The sequence below is a fragment of the Labrus mixtus genome, chromosome 11 (assembly GCF_963584025.1).
Source record: "Labrus mixtus chromosome 11, fLabMix1.1, whole genome shotgun sequence".
Lineage (NCBI taxonomy): Eukaryota > Metazoa > Chordata > Actinopteri > Labriformes > Labridae > Labrus > Labrus mixtus.
The window spans coordinates 8,281,278-8,304,453 of NC_083622.1; the positions used below are offsets into that span (position 1 = coordinate 8,281,278).

Consider the following 23,176-nt stretch of genomic DNA (forward strand, 5'->3'; position numbering starts at 1 on the left):
ACTGTAACGTTCATCACCTATAAAAACAAAATTGGGAAAAAAAACAATTTTGTCCAAAGTTAACATTTGTGTTATTTTCAAAATATAAATATAAAAAAACTTTAATTTTCAGAGACAAACTTAGGCGACGCTTTGCAGCACAATGAGAGTGAGTGCTTTCAGATGGGGTTCCCCTCCTGTGACGCACATTTTTTAAGCCACTCCTGATGATGAAAGTTTGTCAGCCATTGGGGGCCCCCTTCTGTCCTGGGGCCCAGAGCCTTGCCTATATGGACGAGCAGCACCTTTGATTATTGGATGTTACTGACTGGAAGGATTTATGGTTTTGAGATATTGAATTTGTCGGCCTCTCTACACGCTCATATGTTCACACAGATTTTGAAAGCGTCACCTTTCTGCTGCCATTAATAACCAAACAGCACCATCTTGGGCGAGCGTCTCCTGTGCTGACATAAAAAAAAAAAAGGTTTCTGACCCCTAACATGTGGTCTGGGGCCCTCCAGGGGGTCCAGAGCAAGGATAAGAATATAAAGTTAAATTAACTATTTTTCCCCATTTTGCATATCATGCGAGGAAATGGAAGATGTGCATTTATTTGACTTAGCTGTCATCACCTAAAGACAGTTTGAAGTCGTAAAGATTTCACATATTTCCCCTCTTCGACCACACACTCTCTCCGGGGGTCTTTGAGGGGGGTGGGGGGACCCCTGACAGCTCCAGTGTTTTTTTTAATTGGCTGCTCGGTATCAGAGCTGCTGCTGCGGGACAGTGGGAGTGTGACGTGGAGGGAGAGGCAGTGATTGGAGGGTTAGAGTGGAATTATAAAGGGGAGGGTTGGCTCGGGTTGAAAGCTTCCCAAAGAGCAACCGGCCTCAGATGTGACACCGAAGAAGTCAGCGGAGTCAGTCCTCCTCCTGCTTCCCTTCAACATGCATCCAGCCAGACTCACAGCCCGGCAGTGACAACAAGTGCTCCCAAAGAGGCGAGAGAACTTCTCCGTGTGAGCGATCTGACTGTGCGTAAAGAGCGAAAACAAGGACAACACTTGTGCGTATTTTTCCTTCCCGGGAGCTAAAAAAAAAAGAAAACAGGCGGAGCTGAGCGTTCCTGGAGGATTTTCTTTTTATTTAAAGGGAAAAGGGAAGACTTTTTTCCCCTCCCCACTGACATGGAGTACACGTCTTCCCCGAAACCGCAGCTCTCATCCCGGGCGAATGCTTTCTCCATAGCCGCCCTGATGTCCAGCGGGAAGCCAAGTAAGGACAAGGAGGCGGAGGAGAACACCATCAAACCTCTCGGTAAGGATGGGTGATTGAAAACTTAATACAAGTTCAAATCAGGTGCGAGATACCGGCTGTAAATGGTTTTGTTTAGGCTACATGGAGGATGTGAAGGAGGAGGCAGGGCCGCTGCAGCAGCTTTAATAATAAATAAAATGACAACAAACATGTCGACTCTTTTGTTAAAAGATGTGTTTAAACTGTAGGAGAAAATATAAAGGAAGTTAAAAAGGGTTAAACAAGCTGTCAGATGAAACTGACGTAAGAAGATCTCGAGCTGCACGCTATACGTAAATCTAAACAGTGCATAATTTCTTCACTATTTCACATTTAATTCTCCAAATACCACCTTATAATTAAAAATAAAGAATAAAAAATACCACATAATTAATCTGGAGTCTTGTTATAAAAAGACTATTATGGTTTGTACACTGTAAGTTATTTATTTAGTATTATTTTAGCCCATTTTTTTTTTACAAATGAGTAAAAATAAAATGTGGTTAAAATGATTCGTTTCGATGTTTATATTGATTTTATTTTTTAAAGTGGATTCTTTGACTATATATTAATTGTCTAATTAAATAGGCTCCAATGTTTTTGGAGCTTTAACGACTGTGACAAATAAAATATCAGCAACATTGTTAGTTTTTAAGTTAGTTAATCATTTAATAATATCTTATTAGGCATTAGGGTTCATTATTTGTGCACTTTCGTCCAGTTTTTAATTAACATTTGACATGGATGTGTGTGCTAAAATAAATGTGAGTGCTTAAAAAAATAAAAAGGCAGGACAAGCAGTTTATATATTTATTAATTCAGCTTGTTTTTCTGTTATGGCTGAATTGTCTTCCCCTTTAAGCTTTAATGCATCAAATAGAAAAATGCTGCTAATTTAGGCTGTTCCTTATTTGACCTTCAACACACATGTTTATGATAATTAAGCCCACGTTAAAAAATAAATAAGTAATTAAACTATAGGCTGCATGATGACAGGCTCAGTGTTTCTATTATCAGGCTGTGTGATTTCACTCCCGGGTCTCTGTCTCCTCTGAAACCACACAGAGCAGTTCGTGGAGAAGTCGTCCTGTAACCAGCCGACTCTGGCCGACCTGTCCTCTCTGGACGGGCACGGGGACTTCAGCGGGAGCGCGCCCGCGGTCTGCACCGAGCCGCTCATCCCCACCAATCCCGGCATCCCCAGCGAGGAGATGGCCAAGATCTCGTGCAGCCTGGAGACCAAAGAGCTGTGGGACAAATTTCACGAGCTCGGTACCGAGATGATCATCACCAAATCTGGAAGGTAACCCGGTTCACTTCATTTATTTATTTGTTTTTACTTACAAACCAAAATGTCTTATAACAACAATATTAATCCCCAAAAAATAAAAGACTGTATTGCAAAAGTAAAGAAAATCACAATAATTACATTAATCATGATTATGCCTATACCGAAATAAAAGCTACGTGTAGCCGATTATCATGCATGATTTAAACGTGCATTTTTATTGTTTCGATCTCTGTAATGTTGTTTATTTGCTGCACAAATATACACAAACTAGACACGCGTGATCAAATGTGCAAACATGTAGCCTACACACAGGCACGTGCAGAAACTACACGAACACACTATTAAACAGTTTTAAGTTGTAGGCCTACTTATTACATATTCTTATTTCTACTTGTATAAGCTAGTTCTTCTGCTTTATTGTGAAGCCTTTAAAAGCACCTGTAACGATTTTGGATTTGTCCCCGAGGATTTATGGTAAAGTAAGGCTTGTTTCAGATTCTGACAATATCAGTAGCTACAGGTGATCACATCGAAAGACAATTCTCTGAATCAGACACAAAGCATCTGTATTATTCCAACAAAAAAAAAGGGGGACAACATTTACACTCTCATATCGGGATTCAGTGTCACGTTTTCATGTAAATAAGTAAAGTGAATAGCTGCTCTGGTTGGCTGCAGTCAGATGCACGACAGAGTATGATATCCGGGCTGTGCAGTTTCTCACAACCTGGAATATGTTTGCAATGTATGTATTGAATATATCTTTGTTTTAAAAGATAGCCTACAATTTGAGGATGATAAGACTATTTTTTTTCTGACGTAAAAAAAAAAAATGAAGAATTCACTATTAGCGGAATGTAAATAGACTTTATTCCAACGTATCTAGAACGCTTCGAGGAATTGCAGCATGGAAATAAAATGTATTGCTGTTTGAATAAAACACAATATAATACTATTAGGCTATTAATAAAAATGTGTCTGCGCAGCGTTTGCTAAGAGGGAGAAGAGATGCGATCAAAATTTCAAAAAAATAAACTACAGCCCTGCAGGAGAGTGATGGAGACCTGGTTTATTTTTATTTATTCAATGTTACAGGGTCAATGCACATTCGTAACATTTCTGTAATTAGCCATAATGGTTTGATTACGCATGTGCAAAAGCATGCAAAATGCAACTATTTCTATACGAAGGATGTTCATAAAAAAATATATTACTTATTAGGCTAATATTTTCACCAAACCCACTTAACAGTAAACTCACAATGATAAACATCACCCAACACATTTGATCTTCATCCAGTCTGCACTGTAACCGGTCCAGTCTCCGTGTTTCATTTAAAGTCTCTCATTTGTTCAAGTCTCTGTGATCACTGAACGACAACAACAATGATGATAATCAAGTGTCATCTGTCCATCAGGAGGATGTTCCCCACCATCCGGGTATCTTTCTCCGGGGTGGACCAAGACTCCAAGTACATCGTGTTGATGGACATCGTGCCGGTAGACAATAAGCGGTACCGGTACGCCTACCACCGCTCCTCATGGCTGGTGGCCGGCAAGGCTGACCCTCCTCTGCCCGCCAGGTAGGCTTCACACAACCCACACTGTAGGATACACCTCCCGGTCCCGGAACTCACCTGAACACGACACACTCAATATCCTCTGGAAGAGTGTTTTTTTTTCCGCACTGAAAGCAATGAAGAACAAAAATAATATTTATTTATATGGCCTATTTTATTTTACGTTTATTTAAGCAGGACGTCTGTCTTTCAAAATAAAAGGGTCATAATTTTAATAAACTTTATTTAAATAATCATATAGCCTACAATACAAATTAACAATAAGGCCCTAGACATTTCTGCATATCCAGGTATCTGATTAGTCCGTTTCTGAGAGAAGCCATAACCATCAAAAGAAATGACTAACCTAACCAACAGCTTTATTTGTCCCCCAGGTGTTGCTGTGTGGTAAAAATAATAACTAAAAATAAAGTAGGCTAATAATTCTAATAAACGAACGAATCATACCTTCAGATAAGGGGAAAACTCTTTAAATAAAAGATTGTAGCCTATTTTTCTCTTTATTTTAAAAACATGTAACAACAACTGGCGAATAAAATTAAAGGTTAAAGAGCTTTACGGGACAAACAGATAGTCTAATTGAGCCCTATTAAATAATTCAGTCCTCAACCGGAAGCATCTGGAAACATTCATACCAAGATGCTTAATGCCATGATAAAGTCAAATCAGACAAAGGACCAGTTAAAGCATGACAATGGGGTCATGTTTTAGCCTATATTTCTGGACAATTTAAGGCTGTTTTATTAGGGCCTATAATGTAGCCTACAATTTAAGTTCAAGTTCACCAGAACAAAAATAAACACTGTACCGTTATTAGCATATGCCTACTGGTTTTATTCGTAGTTTTTAACAAAGAGAAAAAATAGATTTTCTTTTTGTGTCCGTGTCTTAGACCGGGATTTCCACGGCCTTTTATTAAAATAAAGCCCTTCAGAAATCCCTGCATAAACAAAAGTCCACAGTTGGATAATCAGAGGTTGGAGAGAGAAATATTAGATTATAAATATTATTTTATTTATGTATATGATTTGAACACATTCATGGGAGAAAATGATGTATTTCGTTTTTTGTTTCATTCACAAACAAGTTTTATTTTTTATTTTTTTAAATCCTGAAAAATGTTTATTTTCACTTGGAGACGTTTAACATTTATTTATCCTGGAGATAGAACGTGGTTGCTAAGCGATATGACCTCAGTTGGAGCTACTTGGCAACCGTTTGCTGATTGGGTATCGAACGTTCGAGTCGAGCGCCTCTCAGCCAATCACAATCCGCCGTTCATCTTCTATTTCTTCCCTTTTGCAGGTTGTACGTTCACCCGGACTCACCGTTCACCGGAGAGCAGCTGATGAAACAAATGGTTTCCTTCGAGAAAGTCAAACTGACGAACAACGAGCTGGACCAACACGGACATGTGAGCGCTTGTTTAATTTATAGAGATTAAAAACGTACCGTATCAACCCACGTGCGTGTCTATAGAGGCTTAAAGGTTACGCAACAACGTAAAAAGCGTAGACAATCTACCGTTTGCTTAAAAAACTGCTGAAGTTTTGAATTTTATATCGACCAAAACGAGCAAATAAAATAATTTTAATGCTTATTTTATGGAATATGTTAAATTCAGACGGTTCTCTGTAAAACATTGTGTGTGTCTGTCTCGTTCAAAGGCCGGTGAAAACCCTTTGTGACGCTATAATTACACACCTGACAGGAGCAAATCACCCTTTTAATCCTCCTTTCACTTGGTGCTACACTCATACCCTTTTAGATCAGACAGACACATTTAAAACTTGATCCATTAATGAGCCAACCGACACACACAGCCTGGGAAAAATAGAATTTACTGTATTATTATCTCCTGGGGCGTGTGTCACACTTTATTACCTGTCCAAAAATAGCTGCCATGCAAACACTAAATGATAGCAGCCAAAAAAAGACATTCGCACTTAGATTTTGGATTCACAATATTTTAATCCACATTTTTGTGCATGGGCTTTCTGCAGTGAATATACAGCCTTTAGCTTAAACATGAAGGAGTTAAAAACACAGCTAAATCTCTATAATAAATACATTTGGAAGTAATTTATGTTTTTTTTTGTAGTATTTATTCACTTATTTATTTCTGTTTTTGTTACCTAGTTATAAGTGCTGCCAGATGAGACATTTGAAAAGTCTTCAGAAGATGTTTGTAACACCACAAAAATACTTTAATATTGTAAAAAGGTTGGAAAAAATCAAGACGCCATCGTCAATCGATGTACAATTTTGTGTCTTTGTTTTTTTCTGTCTTCTTTCAAAATGTACTCATGCCCCCTCCACAAAGAAGCACCACCTTTTTTAATTATTACTTTGAGTTCTAAGAAGCTCTCATCTTCCGAGGCTTTTCATTTGTGTCTTCATAAAAACGTCTTCTGTTATTTAAAACCACAATCGGCTTTATTTGCCAGGTATGCTCACTCACATGGGGGACTGTGCTCTCTGTGTACAAAAAAGTACAACGTTCAAAATAAACTATAAACACAAAGATGAATATGTCCAAGACTAACTGAGACAACCGTGCAGTGGTGAGTAGTGCAAAAGATGCTGAAATAAGCATGATGATAGAAAATGTAATTACTGGATAATTTACACGAGGTAGAGAGTTTTTGCAGTGTGCATAGATTGATCATTAAGTATGCTGCAGCCTGTAAAAGACGATTTTAATCCTCATGAGGCTGTCCTGGTTCAAAAAAATGTAAGAGAAAATTAAAAATCATACCAGTCATGAAATGTAGTGTGTTGCTGAGGGCCGTATCAATTGTTTTATTCAGTGATCTGCGCAGTTTAAACAGATTTAACCTGAAAGGATCATTGGAATTAATACCCACTGTGACTGAAATCTTCTCCTCATCCTCCACCTTTCAAAAACAATCACCATGACAACCATATTTTTTTTTAAAGCATTTTTCACCCTCTAGGAGTTTGGTGTTAGATTTAAGTTGTAACTTCTACCTTTGTTGGATCCATCTCTGCTGGTGCAACGCCTTAGATCATCAGCAGTGCGTGAACTCAGTCCTAAATTAGAAATCCCGTTCAAACTACGTTATTAATTTACTCATCGCTGGTGCCACCCGGTGCTGAGCTGAAATATTTTGGTTATTGGGTTAAATTATGAAAACTGACACCAGGAGAATTCTGTAGCTTCATGGTCTGACTCTGGGACCCGTACGTTTACCCGTGTCCTTTACCTGTCTGCAGATCATCCTGAACTCCATGCACAAGTACCAGCCGAGGGTCCACATCATCAAGAAGAAGGACCACACCGCCTCGCTGCTCAACCTCAAGTCTGAGGAGTTCCGCACCTTTGTCTTTGTGGAGACTGTCTTCACTGCCGTCACGGCCTATCAGAACCAGCTGGTGAGTGACCAACCAATGAGTGTGTACCGTCATGAGCCTCTTGTACAGGTACATTTGAATTTGTCTGCACTGGCCCGAGAGTCAGTTAGAAAATACAAAAGACATTTATTTTCACAACAATTAGATATATATATATATATATATATATATATATATATATATTTATCTCTTTAATATTCTTTAGTTCTTATTTATAATAGTTATTTTTTACTATTTATTTTATATTCCTATTCTCCTAACTGCTATATTGTGTATAAAACCAAAAGCAACGGCCGAAAGTCCCCAAGATTATAAATAAAGTTTCCTGATTCTAATTCTGATGATGTTCAGTTTGATATTTTGGAATCAGGATGAGCGTTAATTTCATCATGTCTGACATATATTAATTATCCCGAGATGATGAGTCATGTAAGTGAAACTGGCCAATCACAATCTCTCATTTTATATTTTTGTAATTATTAATATATTTAAAAATAGTGAAAATGCACATTAATGAATATAAACATGTAAATACATTTCACCACAATGAGTTCATAGTTCATTAGTTTACAGACATGTTCATACGAGCATACGGGACAGGTTTGATGCAGAGAAACGTCTTTCAATCATTTTTTAAAAAACAACCAGGACGTCTGTGAGGTGGAGCACTTTGTATCTGTGTTTGTGTCACCACTGATGTGGATCGTATCATTTTTCTGAATTAAAAACAAACATTTAAAGCTTCTGTTGGTAGGGAATATGTGTTTGGATTTGTTAAGACGTTCATTTACTAACGTGATGCTGTGTTTGGTAATGGCTTCAAATCAGTTCATTCTTCTTTCTTAAATAAATAAATCAAATGAAACAGAGATTTACAGACAGATTTTTACTTGCATGCTAGATGTAAACATCGCTATAAATAAGTGTGAATCCCTTTAATGCCCGAGCTCTTTGTGTATGTGTTAACTGCAGAGAAAAGTGAGGCGCTGCCGCAAAGAGCCCGTTGAGGCGAGATGAGAGAGAAGAAAACAAACAGATTTAGATTATTATTAGACAGATTTAAAGTGAAACTTGAGAGACAGAAGAGGGATAAAAAGAGAGAGAGGGAAATTAGAAAAAAAGAGAGGGAGAAACCCTAACCTGTTTTTTCTCTCCGTGTGTTTTCAGATCACCAAACTGAAGATCGACAGCAACCCGTTCGCTAAAGGTTTCCGGGACTCGTCGCGGCTCACAGACATGGAGAGGTACAGGGGATTCTGGGTCCTGCACTGTTTGTTTACAGCCGATAAGATAAACGAGTGTGTGTGTGTGTGTGTGTGTGTGTGTGTGTGTGTGTGTGTGTGTGTGTGTGTGTGTGTGATAGCCTGCTGCTCAGGACTAAACCACAGAAACTGCAGTGTTTGTTTCTCAGAATCTCTCAGATTCATCGTGGTCGTTCTTTTTCTCTCTGTCTCTACACCTCGTCTTATTTCACTTCCACATTCTCTCCTCGCTGTTTTTTTTCTTTCAGTCTTCTTCACGTCTTTTATTCTGTGCCTCGTCCTGCTCCTTCTTTGTTGTCTTCTATTTATTTTTCTTTAATTTCATTGTTCTGATTTTTCATGTTCATTCACCTCTTATTTACTCGTCTTTCTTTCTTTCTCTTTGCTTTATTTCTTTCCATTTCACTTCCTCTTTCCTTCTCCAGTTTGTAATTGAAGTCTTTCCTTTTTTTCTGCCCCTTTAATCCAGGCCTTTCACTATTTTTTTACTTCTTTCTACCCTTCGTATATATCTTAACTTCTGTCCTTCATTTTCTCCTTTTTCTTTTTTCTCTCCCTTAATTTATTCCTTTTTAGGCTCGTTCTCGCAGCCTTTAATCGCTCTCCTTTTTGCATCTTTTATAGTTGATCCCTTCCTTTTTAATTCTTTCTTTTCATTTCTCTTCCTCCCTGTTTTCACTCTTATGTTTCTAGCTCTTTATATTTTTTTAAACTCTTTTGTTTTATCTTCAACTCTTTTCTCTTTCATCATTTTTTCTTAACTGCTCTTTTCTGTCATTCTTTCCTGTGTATGTTCTTCTGTTTTGATCCTTTCTTTTTCTCCTTTAACTTTTTTTTGTACCTTATTTTTATCAGATAAATAACTGATATATTTATTTATAACCTACCTTATCCTTCTCTCTCCTTTCTCTCTGCTCATTTGTTGTTTCATTTTTATAACCTTTGTCTTTCCTTTCTGGTCTTTCTTTCCCTCATTCTCTTCTTTTCTATTTGTCTTTTTTTCTCTTTCTTTCTTTCCCTTTCCTTCCTCTCTTGCATTCATTTAGTTTTTATGATATACAGTACATCTGTTGGTGTATTTTACTCTTTGTGCATGAGACTAATGCGCCACACAAACAAACAAACACACTTCCAGTTACAAATCTCAGTCTGAAGGATTTTTATGGACGCTGCCAAAACACACACTTCTCGTAATTCCTGATTCCGGCACTACGGCTAAAATCAGCTGACAACATCAAACCATCCGTCCATTTCCCTTCAATCAGACGTCCTAAAGCAGAGGCAGCCGAGACACAACGAGACACAGCACCCTCCTCCTCCTCTTCTTCTCCTTCTCTATCTTTCTCTTTTTGAGGGCTGTGAATTAGACCTGATCAATTGATCTTCGGGGAGCTGCAGAAATCACATTAGTCTGGAGTCGGCCACTGCACTAAAACACACTGTAATTCAATTGGCTGCTGTGACTGATTGAAACCAGCATGTCCCGTCTCCCCTCGGCCCTGCTGTGCATTGTGGGAGTTTGCTGCGGCCTCTGTGCCGGAGGGGCCCGACGCTGATAAAAACACACACATTTGTACTCCTCCGCTGACAGATATTGCACTTTCCTAACCTAATTGGGGGGACGGGGGGCTGCAGAGGGGGGGCTGATAATGTGGACGCATGGCTCTCATGATGCAGACCACTCGCCTGTCTGACCACACACACACACACACACACACACACACACACACACACACACACACACATACACACACACAGGCGTGCACAGTACTTCCCCCAACAATTTGTGTCACTGTGTCTGAGAAGTGTGTTCTGACAAGACTCAAATAAGCTAATGCTCTTTGTGAGACAGGAAACACACACTCGCGCTAAAAATCACATGCACACTCTACACAAACATGACTCCACGTAAACTAAATTAATACATCCATGTAAGAGAATATGGAGAAAAAAAAAAGAACTTCTCAGCTCTTCAGCTTCACTGTTGTCGTGCCAAAACCAAACACTTTTTTTATTTTGAGCATTCTTTAAAATTGTAAATGACAAACAACAAAGAAAGAAAAAGATTTCTCTATTCAAAGACACGGGGATCACAATTTTTGTCAGCAGTTCCTAAAATATTTAACCTGAAAAGTCGATTTGTTTTTGATCTTTTTTTAAAAATTTTGTTCTTTTGAAATGGAGTTAATTTTTTAATCTACGAGAAGTTGTGACTCGTTGTCCGTTTTTTGCCTCTCAGAAATGACGTCAGTGAGGCTTCCTGTTCACAGACGGCGGGGTAACTCTGTTCTGTTAGAAAAAGTTTAACCTCCCGTTTAAAATGTTCACTCGCTGCTTGTTGCAAATGCTTTTATGTTTTTATTTGTTTGTAACTCTAACATGAAAAAAGAGATTTATTTCGGGGCTCTCTCTTCGACTTTTGCTGCAGGGAAAGTGTTGAGAATCTGATCCACAAGCACTCATACGCCAGGTCGCCGATCCGGACCTACGCCGGCGACGAGGAAAACCTGAGCGAGGACGGACTCTCGGTACACGCCAGAGGTGAGTGAAGGTCACACCCAGAACTGAACCTGCCAGCACAAAATACAGGATATGAGAGGGATCCTACAAAATAAAATACAGGATATGAGAGGGATCCTACAAAACAAAATACAGGACATGAGAGGGATGCTACAAAATAAAATACAGGATATGAGAGGGATGCTACAAAATAAAATACAGGATATGAGAGGGATCCTACAAAATAAAATACAGGATATGAGAGGGATCCTACAAAACAAAATACAGGACATGAGAGGGATCCTACAAAATAAAATACAGGATATGAGAGGGATGCTACAAAATAAAATACAGGATATGAGAGGGATCCTACAAAATAAAATACAGGATATGAGAGGGATCCTACAAAACAAAATACAGGACATGAGAGGTATGGATATGAGAGGGATCCTACAAAATAAAATACAGGATATGAGAGGGATGCTACAAAATAAAATACAGGATATGAGAGGGATCCTACAAAACAAAATACAGGATATGAGAGGGATCCTACAAAATAAAATACAGGATATGAGAGGGATCCTACAAAATAAAATACAGGATATGAGAGGGATCCTACAAAACAAAATACAGGACATGAGAGGGATGCTACAAAATAAAATACAGGATATGAGAGGGATGCTACAAAATAAAATACAGGATATGAGAGGGATCCTACAAAATAAAATACAGGATATGAGAGGGATCCTACAAAACAAAATACAGGACATGAGAGGGATCCTACAAAATAAAATACAGGATATGAGAGGGATGCTACAAAATAAAATACAGGATATGAGAGGGATCCTACAAAATAAAATACAGGATATGAGAGGGATCCTACAAAACAAAATACAGGACATGAGAGGTATGGATATGAGAGGGATCCTACAAAATAAAATACAGGATATGAGAGGGATCCTACAAAATAAAATACAGGATATGAGAGGGCTCCTACAAAATAAAATACAGGATATGAGAGGGATCCTACAAAATAAAATACAGGATATGAGAGGGATCCTACAAAATAAAATACAGGATATGAGATGGATCCTACAAAATAAAATACAGGATATGAGAGGGATCCTATAAAACAAAATACAGGATATGAGATTACTTTAACATTGATCTCTGTTCTTGTCTTCTTCAGGCTCTGCGTTCACCGCCTCAGACAACCTCTCCCTGAGCTCCTGGGTCACCACCACCTCAGGCTTCTCGGGCTTCCAGCACCCACAGACCCTGTCGGCCATGGGCACGGGAGCCGGCTCCCTGCCCCACCCCATTCAAGGCTCCCTGCCCCCCTACAGCCGGCTGGGCATGCCGCTGACGCCCACCGCTCTGGCTGGGACCATGCAGGGCAGCGGGCCCTCCTTCCCGTCATTCCACATGCCCCGCTACCACCACTACTTCCAGCAGGGGCCCTACGCCGCCATCCAGGGACTCCGCCACTCCTCCACGGTCATGACGCCGTTTGTATGACTCAATCCATGGGGAGGAGACGGGAAATCCTCACTCTGATACTCAGACACAACCCAGTGCAACCAGTTATTCCTCCACTCTGCCTCATCACTCCTCATCCTGTTTGTGTCTTTCCCTCCGGACTTTGTAAATAGTTCATCTGCAGACAGTGACTTGAACACGATGTGGCACACTGATCCAGAAAATCGAGAAACAACAAAGAACGGTGACGCCTCAGCAGGACTTATGTACACTTTGGAGACATTGTACAAACACCTACAACCTCATTACAAACTCGAAAAACTATTATGAAACCATGAAAGGAGCATGTTTGGACTTGGCCCTTGAAGAACAGAAAGTGGATTTTCAAATCCTCTCAACATTAACAATATTTAGAAGAGCCTGTCTGCCTCTGAAGATTTAGACATCCCTACTGACTGAAAGGTCTCCACCGAGGTTTAAAAGACGGCAGGCTGCAGTGGGAATCCTCCACAAAGCAGACTAGAATAATGATTGTTGGAAAAGACTTGTTTGATGCTGCACCGTGTTGGATTTCAGTGCATCAGAAAAGCGGAGCGTGCTCTCAGCTTTGCTCTGTTTTCCATAAAGGCGGCCATATGTACAGTTCAAACATCAAAGAAATGTATAAACAGTGTACAAAAATGTAAAAGCAACATTAACTCATAGGAAAATTCTCACTGTAGAGTTCAAAAACGCATGCTGACGGCAGTAGACGAACACGCTGGGTAAACTTTATATGGGATGAATAAGATGATCTGTGACTTCCTGCGTACCTGAAAGGCTCGGTCACACCAGAGTTTAAATCAGCTGCTGCTAAATATGTTAATAAGGAAGCAAATCACATGAGCAACTTGACCAATAATTATTTGAGACTCCTGACGTTTGTGGGAATCGAAAGACAAACTTTGATTCAAACCAAGAGAATTTAATTCCTACTGCAAGAAGTTTCTAAAAGTAACAACATTTGGAATAATATGAACAAGAAACTCAACGAAAAATGGAAAAAGATTTCAACTTTAGGCTGTCATGAAACCGAAATTGAAAGTGAAATAAATGCACTTTCCTGTTGGCGACCCAGCGAACAGCTGAGAGTTTTTAAGCAGGACAGCCCGGATGGCAAAAGTTCAGAAAAAAAACCCGACCTGAAACCTTCCTGAGGGCAAACAGCCGACTTCTTCACTTCGACTTTACCTGAAATCTCTCCTGTCAGCGCCTCAGCTGCTGTGAGAACGCATCAGGAAATATTCAGATGAATCCCCTCGAGTGAGTGAGAGTGCAATCGGCCCACAAGCATAGACTGGATGCACGCCACCGGTGTGGCCACTGTCTCCAACTATGCCCCCCCCCCCCCCCGCCTGATCAGTGTCAGCATGTCAGTCGATCACTTTCTAGCAGGAGCATGTTTTTAATCTGAGGATCCTACACTCTGCTCCAGCTACTAATCCACCTGCAATCACAAAAAAAACATCTCTTACGATGTCGAGGAAAGGGAACATAAGACCCTTTGTTCACCGCACTAGTTCTTCAAACAGCTCCTGGATCAGCAAGCTTCTAAAGCGTTCTAATTTGAGTCGACGTGCTGATGAATTTCTGTGTTACTCTCTGGTGTGACCGAGCTCTAGTTAAGAGTCATTCAACCACAACACGAGTTCAAATAATCTGTTTAGTCATATTTTAAGCCACCGGTCATAAACCTGCCTCCCACTGGTCTTTTTAGAAAGTACAACAGCAGGTTCGATTTCATGTTTTTCTTTGTAAACAGAGTTTGTCAAGTTTGTCTCCTCTGTCGTGTTTCAGTGGCCGTCTGTTGGCTGCAGCCTTTAGCAGCAGGTGTTGGCGAGCTGATTCATGGCTGCGTCAGAGCGTGTCGACAGGCCGTCCTCACCTGGGAATAATGACTCTGTGTTATCTCATTTAAAACGGGCAGGAAGGGAAGAAGAGGCAGGAAACTACTGCTGACTCTGAGCACCAGATACAGCAGCTCCCTGGTGGAGGAATCAGAGTAAATGATTTAAAAAAGGTGAACAAATTTAAAATGACCTAATCCACCTCGATGGATATTTAAAGATTAGTTATTAATGTTTACATTTTCAGTCTAATTACTCCACAGCAAAAACTCTCCATCTCAACAGGAATGCCAAAAACACGTTTGAGCTGAAGAGAAACACGTTTGCATCGCTTAATTTATTTTAAACGTTTTATTTAACCAAAAAGAAAATCTTGTTGTTGAGATAAGAGATCTCTTTCTGAGAGAGTCCTGGATAAAGACGGCAGCAGGAGAGTTTCACATAGAGAACGAAAGAATGACCATAAACAGAAACTACCGTAAAACTTAAAAAAACCCCAGGCTTTTACCCGGACAGACGTCAATATGAGACCGACCTTTAACTTTTTTCAAACAAAACTTTGCACAGCATAGATGAAAGAATATTTACCTGTGCACAAAGTTAGTTTAGAATAAATCATTAAATCTCGATTTTTAAGACAGTAAGCCGATCTGCTGCAGCGTCATTTATCAAATATTTTCTGTGTTTTGCTAATTTTTCTCCATATTTTAAATCCATGTGAAGATAAAAAAGAGAGAATAAAAAGGAACTGAAATGAATAAATTAAAAGGAAATAAACATTTTAGAAATAAGGGTGATTTCAGTCAGACAACTCACGTTTGTATCCTTTAAATTATTTTTTGCAGCAGAACTCAGATTGTGGTCAGCGTCTCGGCTCCGCCCACATCACTCCTCACAGTTTCAAATTACATGCAGAAATCTGAGGAGTGGTTATGATGCGACCCATGTAAAGAGGCAATAGTCCTCTGCGCAGTGCAAAGGGTTCAAATCCCACCTCGGCCCTTCGCTGCATGTCATACCTTACTCTCTCTGCTCCCAGCTTTTCCTGTCTCGCTTCAGCTGTCCTAAACATTAAAGGAAAAAGGCCCAAAAAATATATTAAAAAGAAAAAGAGCAAAGAGGGGGAGAGCGGAGATCTTGCAGCGTAAATAGACGGCTAACTGGACGGAGGTGTTGTCAGGTGATTGTTGAGAATGATGAGTATCAGGTGTGAACCGCAGCTCGCATGCGTCGCATCACTCTTCGAAAATTAGAACAAACACAGACGCATTTCCCAAAAACAACGTTTCTGATGGAGAGTTCTTTGCCGAGCGGCTGAAGCTGTTTATGCTCAGAGTTTAACTTTCAGGGTGCAGAAAAAAAACACAAAGTTTGATGTTCTGTTCATCGAGCTGTGAGCGACAGATGACGGCACTGTGTGGACAAAGTTTATGTATCAAAGTGATGCACGAGCAGGTCAATGAAACACTGTGAACGCCCCATTTTAGTGACATTTACACGACATTCTGACTCCTCCTCCTCACTTTCAATAATGAGCAACAAGTTGATCTAATCTGTAAATGTGAGAAACCCTCTCTGAAGCGTACGCACAACCCTGACTCCCCTCTGACTCATTTTGGTTTTTTTGTCTGTATGCTGTGATCTGAATACGACACCAGACGAGATTGTGTTTTGATGATTTTTAAGTGCAATATATTTATTTTGCTCTCTGGAAATATTGTGTAATGTAACGATGCCGCATTTAAAAAAAAAAAAAAGTTATTTGTAAACCTTGAGAAATATATATATCACCACCCAAACCCTTCTGAGTTATTTGTTGTTTTTCACTCTGGTTGTCTGAACGTCTTCTTGACATGATGGTTCAGCTTCCTGCATCACAGCAGACACTCGTTTATTTGATTGACTGATTGATTGGTGATGATTGAACTTGAGCTTGTATCGTTCTTTTCTTTTCTTCTGACTACTCAAAGAGCTTTTACCCGCAGGTCACACCTACACATTCACACACTGATGGTAGAGGCTGCTGAGTAAAGAGTCCATCAGAATCAACTAATCTCATTCATACGCCGCTGAAAAAGCTGCAGGAGCAACTTGGGGTTATGTGTCCTGCCCAAGGACACATCGGACATGTGGCTGCAGGAGCTGGGGATCGAACCCCCGACCTTCTGGTTGAGAGAAGACCGCGCACATTAATCAACAGAGCAGCAAATAGCATCAACCTAAACACGCCAGGATTAGCACACAAGCTAAATTTCACCTGTAGTCATAAAGCAGGTGCTAAAACATGAAGGAGCCTGTGTCACGTTTTATTGAAAGTCAAAGTAAAGTAAGACTTTTAATCTGAATAAAACATCTTTAATGTCTTTATTTCTGTGCGGTCATTTACAGACGAGTGTTTACAAGTTTACAAGATAAATTAAAATATTTCTATAGATGTCATTTCATCATAATTTATACTGCAGTTTAATCACAAACATATCCCACACTGCCACCTGGTGGTCATCTGTTGTAATAGGATTTACCTCATCTGGCCAATCAAAGTGAGCAGATATTTATTGGATATACTTTAAGAACAAATCTACAAAGAGCTACAAATAAAAGATCATGAAGTATAAAGAGTTATTATTTATTTATTCGCACTTAATGCATTTAATAGAATCAGATCATATGAATATAAAAAGGTGTGTCGTGTCAGGAGGTCAAGGGGTGTGTTCGAATTGTCCCTCCTATCTCCTTTCACTATCCACTTCACCTTAACCCCGCGAAAACGTCATGAGGTCAAGGAAAGATGTTAGGAGAATTCATAAAGGACTTAGGGAAAGGCGATCTCGTTGCTCTGACAATCCGACCACATTTTCCACTAGGCGACGTAATTAAATGCGACGGGCCGGCGGAGGTTAATGACGTAGGTCTGCCGTGTTGAAACTACAATGTTACGAAAATGGACTACAAAAAATGCATCTAAAAAACTTTCCCGTGCCTTCTTACCGGTGAAATAATCCTAATTACCACGAGGTTGGGATTGAAATAAAAGAAATATAGACTACCAGGCTACAAGTAAGAAAAGTGAAACCATCAGCTTCCTGTCCACTCAGAAATCAACATCAAAATAAATATGATTGTATGAAATTAATTGTTACATTAATGCAAGATATAGCCTACACATAGGCTAATGTTTTAAACATACAAATGTACAACTGCACAAAGCATTCTTAAGTGAATGAAATATGTTGAATAAAACATCATCTGGATAAAAATGTCTCTTATCTTTTATCCCTTACATGATCTGTGTCACTTTACGATCATCGTTAATGTTCATCGGATGCACGAGTCGCTTTAAATGTTGCGGCCGCAAGGAATTGTGGGGCGGCATATCTCATCTCCTTTGGTAAAGGATGGTCCAGTGTATCCTATGCTAAAGGAGGTTATAAAGGAAGCATTGCCCCACCTTTCCTTAACTTTTAGAGAATTCGAACGGCTCTTATCATGGCCGCCACTTAAATGCTTCCGGGGTTAAGGTAAAGTGGATAGTGAAAGGAGATAGGAGGGACAATTCAAACGCACCCAATATGCCAGCGGGTTCCTCACCTTTCTTAAGAGACAATAAAGATGAAGCGACGTCCTTACCCACATGTCATTCCTCGCTCTCTCTCTCTCTCTCTCTCTCTCTCTGTCGTCTGTGATAAAACGAAGAGCGCTGTGATGTAAGGCATCTCAAGGCTTCAAAGACAGAAGCAGAATCTGGTTTGTACAGCGTGTCTCCATATTCCAAAACTGGGAGGATTGAAGCCAGGAAAATCTGTTTTACTGTTTTGCACCGTTAGGCAGGACTTGACCCAAAAAAAGAAAACCAAGTTCAGGCCTTATTTTTCCGGTTAAACACGAGATGTGCGACCTGTAAGACAAATCCTGATCGAGCCAGACACCTTTGTATTTAAACTGTCGGACACACTCAATGTTTGCATTGTCTACCATGGACAATGCGGATTTAAAGGCTTCAATGTTCTGTCTTGAGAAAATCATACATTTAGTTTTTTCGGGGGTTCAGCATCAGTTTGAGATGAACAAGAGCTCAGTGGAAAGAGTTAAAATCAGCCTGTAGCAATGAAAGGGCTTGATGATTGGAGGGTGCAGTGACATATAATATTGCATCATCAGCATAAAGATCAATTTTACAATTTTCAATATATATACAGCCACCTCCATCGGACTGTGTCGTCCCCACAACCACAGCCTGATGCCCAGCCTCAACCATCAACCAGGAGAAATCCTTCCTGCATATTATCCCATATGCTCTTTTGTAAAGCGTCTCGAGATAACACTTCTTGTGAATTGGCGCTTTACAAGTAATGATTGATTAACTGACAAAATGAACTGTGGATTAAATTACAACAATCAAACAAAAACATCCGTCAGAAAGCCTGAGGAGCTGTCATTGAATTATTAAAGCAAATCATAAATAATAAAGTTACTTTAAGGTTTAAAAGACTCAGAGGTCTCATACATAAACAGCATATCCAAACGGGAGCTCGGAGATGGTTTAAATTTGCATTTCAGGCATTTTGCCGACTCGTTCACTGCAATGACAGAAGAGAACAGAAAACACAACAGGCAGGAGGAGCACTTTGTTTCAATGTTTGAAAGGGTTGAAAAATCTCCATGAGATGCTATAAATAAAATAAATCACTGTCAGGAATGAAATCGTGTTTGAAGAATCCTCATGGCGGTCAGTGTGGCCGCTGGAAGTCTGTTGACGAGAGCAATAAAGGTACTGAGATCGTGTTAGCTACATTTCCTATCTGATAGAGCTGAAAGGCCCATAAATTCATATAAAAAAAGAGAAGCCAAAAGCAGATAGTACCCTCTGCTGGTTAAAAAGTATTTATGTCTCATCGATTAAAATTGTCCCTTTGCGATATATTATTACTGAAAATACAATAAAACAAGGATTTAAAGGCACGGTTGGTAATTTTCTAAAAACTAGCATGATTTTGAAAGTAGCATTCCCTCAGTGGTCCGTCTGCACCCACCCCCTTCTCTCTGTGCTCCCTCTAAAGCCACGCCCCCTCACTTACATGCACGAGCGCCGTTGCTCCAGAAGCGGACCTCAGCTCATCTCTTTCATTGTGTAGAAACTACGTCGTCTCATGTCTCATTCAGCGGTAAGTAAACTTACAGTATAAACTCCGTCATCGGTGACGCGCTTTGAGTGTGAACACAAGAGGTAGAGAACGAGCAGGGAGACAGGGAGGCGTCTGATTGGTTCATCAGATTGGTACCTCGTGGCAGACATTGGTTGAAGTTTTTTCAGGCTTACAACTGATACAGATGACAGATTTTCTTTGTTTCCTTTTTCAGAGAACATGAGTTATTAATTTCTGTCAGGACCTAAAGACAACTTCAACCAGAATCTGAAAAAGTTTATCTTGAGGAAATTACCAACCCTGCCTTTAAATTCTGCCCTGTGACCTAGTGGCTGGTTCACACGCTCCATGTGCAGAGGATGTCGTCCTCCATGCAGGCGGCCTGGGTTCAAGTCTGACCTGTGCCTCCTTTCCCGCATGTCATTCCCACTCTCTCTCTCTCTCTCTCTCTCCCTGATCTCTGACTCTATCTTCTGCCCTGTCTCTAAAAAAGAATAAATAAATAAATAAATCTTCAAATTGAAATCTGTCCTGAACATTCTGTATGATCTTGGCGAGTGTTTTTGTTGGACATGTTCACTCAAGATGGACTTAAAGAACACACCCATATCTGCACTATTGACTCTCCAGGACACAAATTGCACACACACACACCCACACACACACACACACACACACACACACACACACCCGCTGTCGTCTATCACCAGAAACATCACCCGCCACCGCAGACGAACTGACGGATCGATTGGCTGGACGTTAGTCACCGTTTCACCAGGAAGAAGGCCCCTCTTCTGCCCTGATAAGAATCGCTTACATCCTTCGAAAATAAATAAATAAACAAATAAATAACATCCAGTGTGGCTGTGATTGGATTAAAGAGAGAGGGGAAGGGCATGACGAGCCACCGTGAGGTATTGCCCAACAAATTGGAGCGAACAGTCGGGCCAGAGAGTCCATTTTGGGGCGTAATTTACACAGTGAGGAGCATGAGCTGAATCTAATGTCATTTCCATCAATTTTGCATTTTGGACGTTTTCTTCCCCCCCCCCCCCCAGGCTTTTAGCGATCGGTTGAGTCGTCTGGCAGAGAACAGCCGGCGAGTATTACAATGTCAGAGACGACATTTAGCACAGCGGCAGAGTGAGAGGTGCTTCTTTATGGCGTGGTGATTGCCATGCGTGTGTGCGTGTGTGTGTTGCAGCTCCATCCTGCTAATGGCTAACAATATGCTAATAAGGGGGTAAGAGTACAAGATCGGCCCAGACAAACCGCTTTAATGGATGTTTTATCTGCAGGTCGAGAGTCTCGTCAGCCGCCAGCGCTCCTGACAAGACGTGCCAAGTCAAATTTGGCGATAAGGCTCTTTTAACAAACAGGCCACAAAGTGCTTCGGGGGGGGGACAAAGGACGCCGCAGAGTCAGTGGTGAAATGTGGAACCTGTTTGCAAACAATGAGAATCCGCTCAGACGAAATACGCAGTGAAAAGCGACGTTGCCAGAGGACAAACGGAGACGACAGCACTTCCTGATAGAGCTCCAACTGATTTCCTCTCCCTGCCCACAAACGCTCTGATTTCAACCCAAGATAAAAAAGATTCTGAAAGTCTCAAAATATGGACCGACACACAGATTACGTTTGATATTTGTGGGATATCTTTACAAAGAAGAGCAAAAGTTCTCAGACATTTTGTCCATTTTTTATTCCATTTCATGCTTCCATTTTAAACCCAGGATAAATTACAGCGAGCAGCTACAAACGTTACACGCTGCAGGTCTCGTCTAAAAGTCTAATGTGAACTTAAGGCCTATTTACAAATTATGATTAGTTTTAGTTTTAGTTCAGAAAGGCGACTTCTCTCCTGCAGAGCCCAGATCAGCCTCTATATGCAGAGTTTAGTCTTCTCCCCTCAGGCAGACGGTACAGACTGCCTGTGGTGAAGACTAAAAGGCATCGGGTCTCATCTGTACCTGCTGCTATTTGTCTGTTGAATAGCAGTTGAATTCGAATTCCTCGCTCACTTTATCTTTTTTATCTGGATGCTGGAGCATCTCTGCTGGGCTTCATGTTTCATGTTGTATGTACTTATGCACTTGATGTTTGGATGATTTATTAGTGTTGTTTTTGTATGTCTCCAGCTGCAAAAAAATAAAGAGACATTTGACCTTTGACCTTAATTTAAATTTGAATGTGGTTCTGTTTGGAAATCAGTTGAAGTGATTACAACATATCTTATTTGTGTTTTTGTGAGTGGATGAATAACGTCGGCTAAAAGACTTGAGTAGAAGTTTCCTTTTAGTGTCAGATATTCCTGAACACACTTTTAGAATATAGCCTCTGACACATGCCAGAGTCTGAACTGGAGTTAAACTGAATCACACTAAACTCCATTTTTCACTCCGCATATGACACACTCAGTTATTCTTCTTCTTTGTATTGTGCAGACCCCTTGTATTTTGTCCCTAAGTGTCCTCTGACTGTCGAAATACAGAAATAAAGAAAAGTTATGTGATATTCATTCAGGGTGGAAGAACCAAACCTACAAGTTCATGTTGATGTAAACTCAAAACTCCTTTTCTGATAACCAACTTTCTGAGAACGTCTTCACCTTCGTTGTTAGTTTGGTGCGTGTTGTGCTTCTGGATGAAGACTGTCTCTCCTCACAGCCTTCTCAGAAGTGACACACATCGACCAGCCTGCTGATCTCTCACACATTAAATACACCTGTCAGCCAACCTCGCCAGCCAATCAGAGAGGAGCTCTGTAATCAGTGCCAGATTGACTGCAGGTGTAATCGATCTCTTCTCCCCCAGGAGAGAACGAGACTCGAGCATGAGTGAACAGAGGACAAAAAAACACCAAACTTCCCTTCTGAAGTCCAAACAAATCAAAGAAATAGATCACGTAAACATTCAGTTTTCTTTAAACGCACAATATGTAGAAATTTATGAAAATGTTTACATTAAAATATCTAAATTAATTACAAATGGACTAAACCTTTATTATATTTTGTTGTTGAGTACTTACATTACCTCAAATATTTCCAAACGTTATCAAAGCCAGAGAAATCCATAATTTAATAGTTGTAATGGGACGTGTCTTGAGTATGTTCTTCTTCTCTCTAGTCCTTGACTAAAACAGCTTTTATACAAAAGGGGAGGAGCCGGCCGTCCCGTCCATGTAAACATGGTGCTGACAACAACACAGCCAGCGGGACTCGAGCTTCTCACTCATTGTAGACAGTCATGACTCAGAGACACATTTACACAGGATAGACTTGATTTATGATTTATTTATGTGTAACATGTAGCACATTCTTCCTTAAATATATATAATAAAAATGTGTTTTGTAATCTATGTCTACGCCTAACATCAAATCTTTT

The 23,176-nt window shown here is 40.1% G+C and overlaps 1 protein-coding gene across 1 annotated transcript; it reads left to right on the plus strand.

Annotated features, from left to right (window-relative positions):
* Positions 1 to 877: 877 nt before the first annotated feature.
* On the plus strand, positions 878 to 12,816 carry tbx20 (T-box transcription factor 20). The gene is made up of 8 exons (XM_061049810.1): positions 878 to 1,298; positions 2,343 to 2,580; positions 3,986 to 4,150; positions 5,453 to 5,561; positions 7,385 to 7,543; positions 8,690 to 8,766; positions 11,213 to 11,325; positions 12,473 to 12,816. The coding sequence occupies exons 1-8, from the start codon at positions 1,169 to 1,171 to the stop codon at positions 12,799 to 12,801; spliced, it is 1,320 nt and encodes a 439-aa protein (XP_060905793.1). The 5' UTR covers positions 878 to 1,168; the 3' UTR covers positions 12,802 to 12,816.
* Positions 12,817 to 23,176: the final 10,360 nt, after the last annotated feature.

Bases quoted from the DNA above. Each gene is read 5' to 3' on its own strand.
- tbx20 (XM_061049810.1), top strand. From the start codon at position 1,169: ATGGAGTACACGTCTTCCCCGAAACCGCAGCTCTCATCCCGGGCGAAT. The intron at 2,581-3,985 runs GTAACCCGGTTC...TCTGTCCATCAG, and splicing joins ATCATCACCAAATCTGGAAG to GAGGATGTTCCCCACCATCC. The intron at 11,326-12,472 runs GTGAGTGAAGGT...TGTCTTCTTCAG, and splicing joins ACTCTCGGTACACGCCAGAG to GCTCTGCGTTCACCGCCTCA.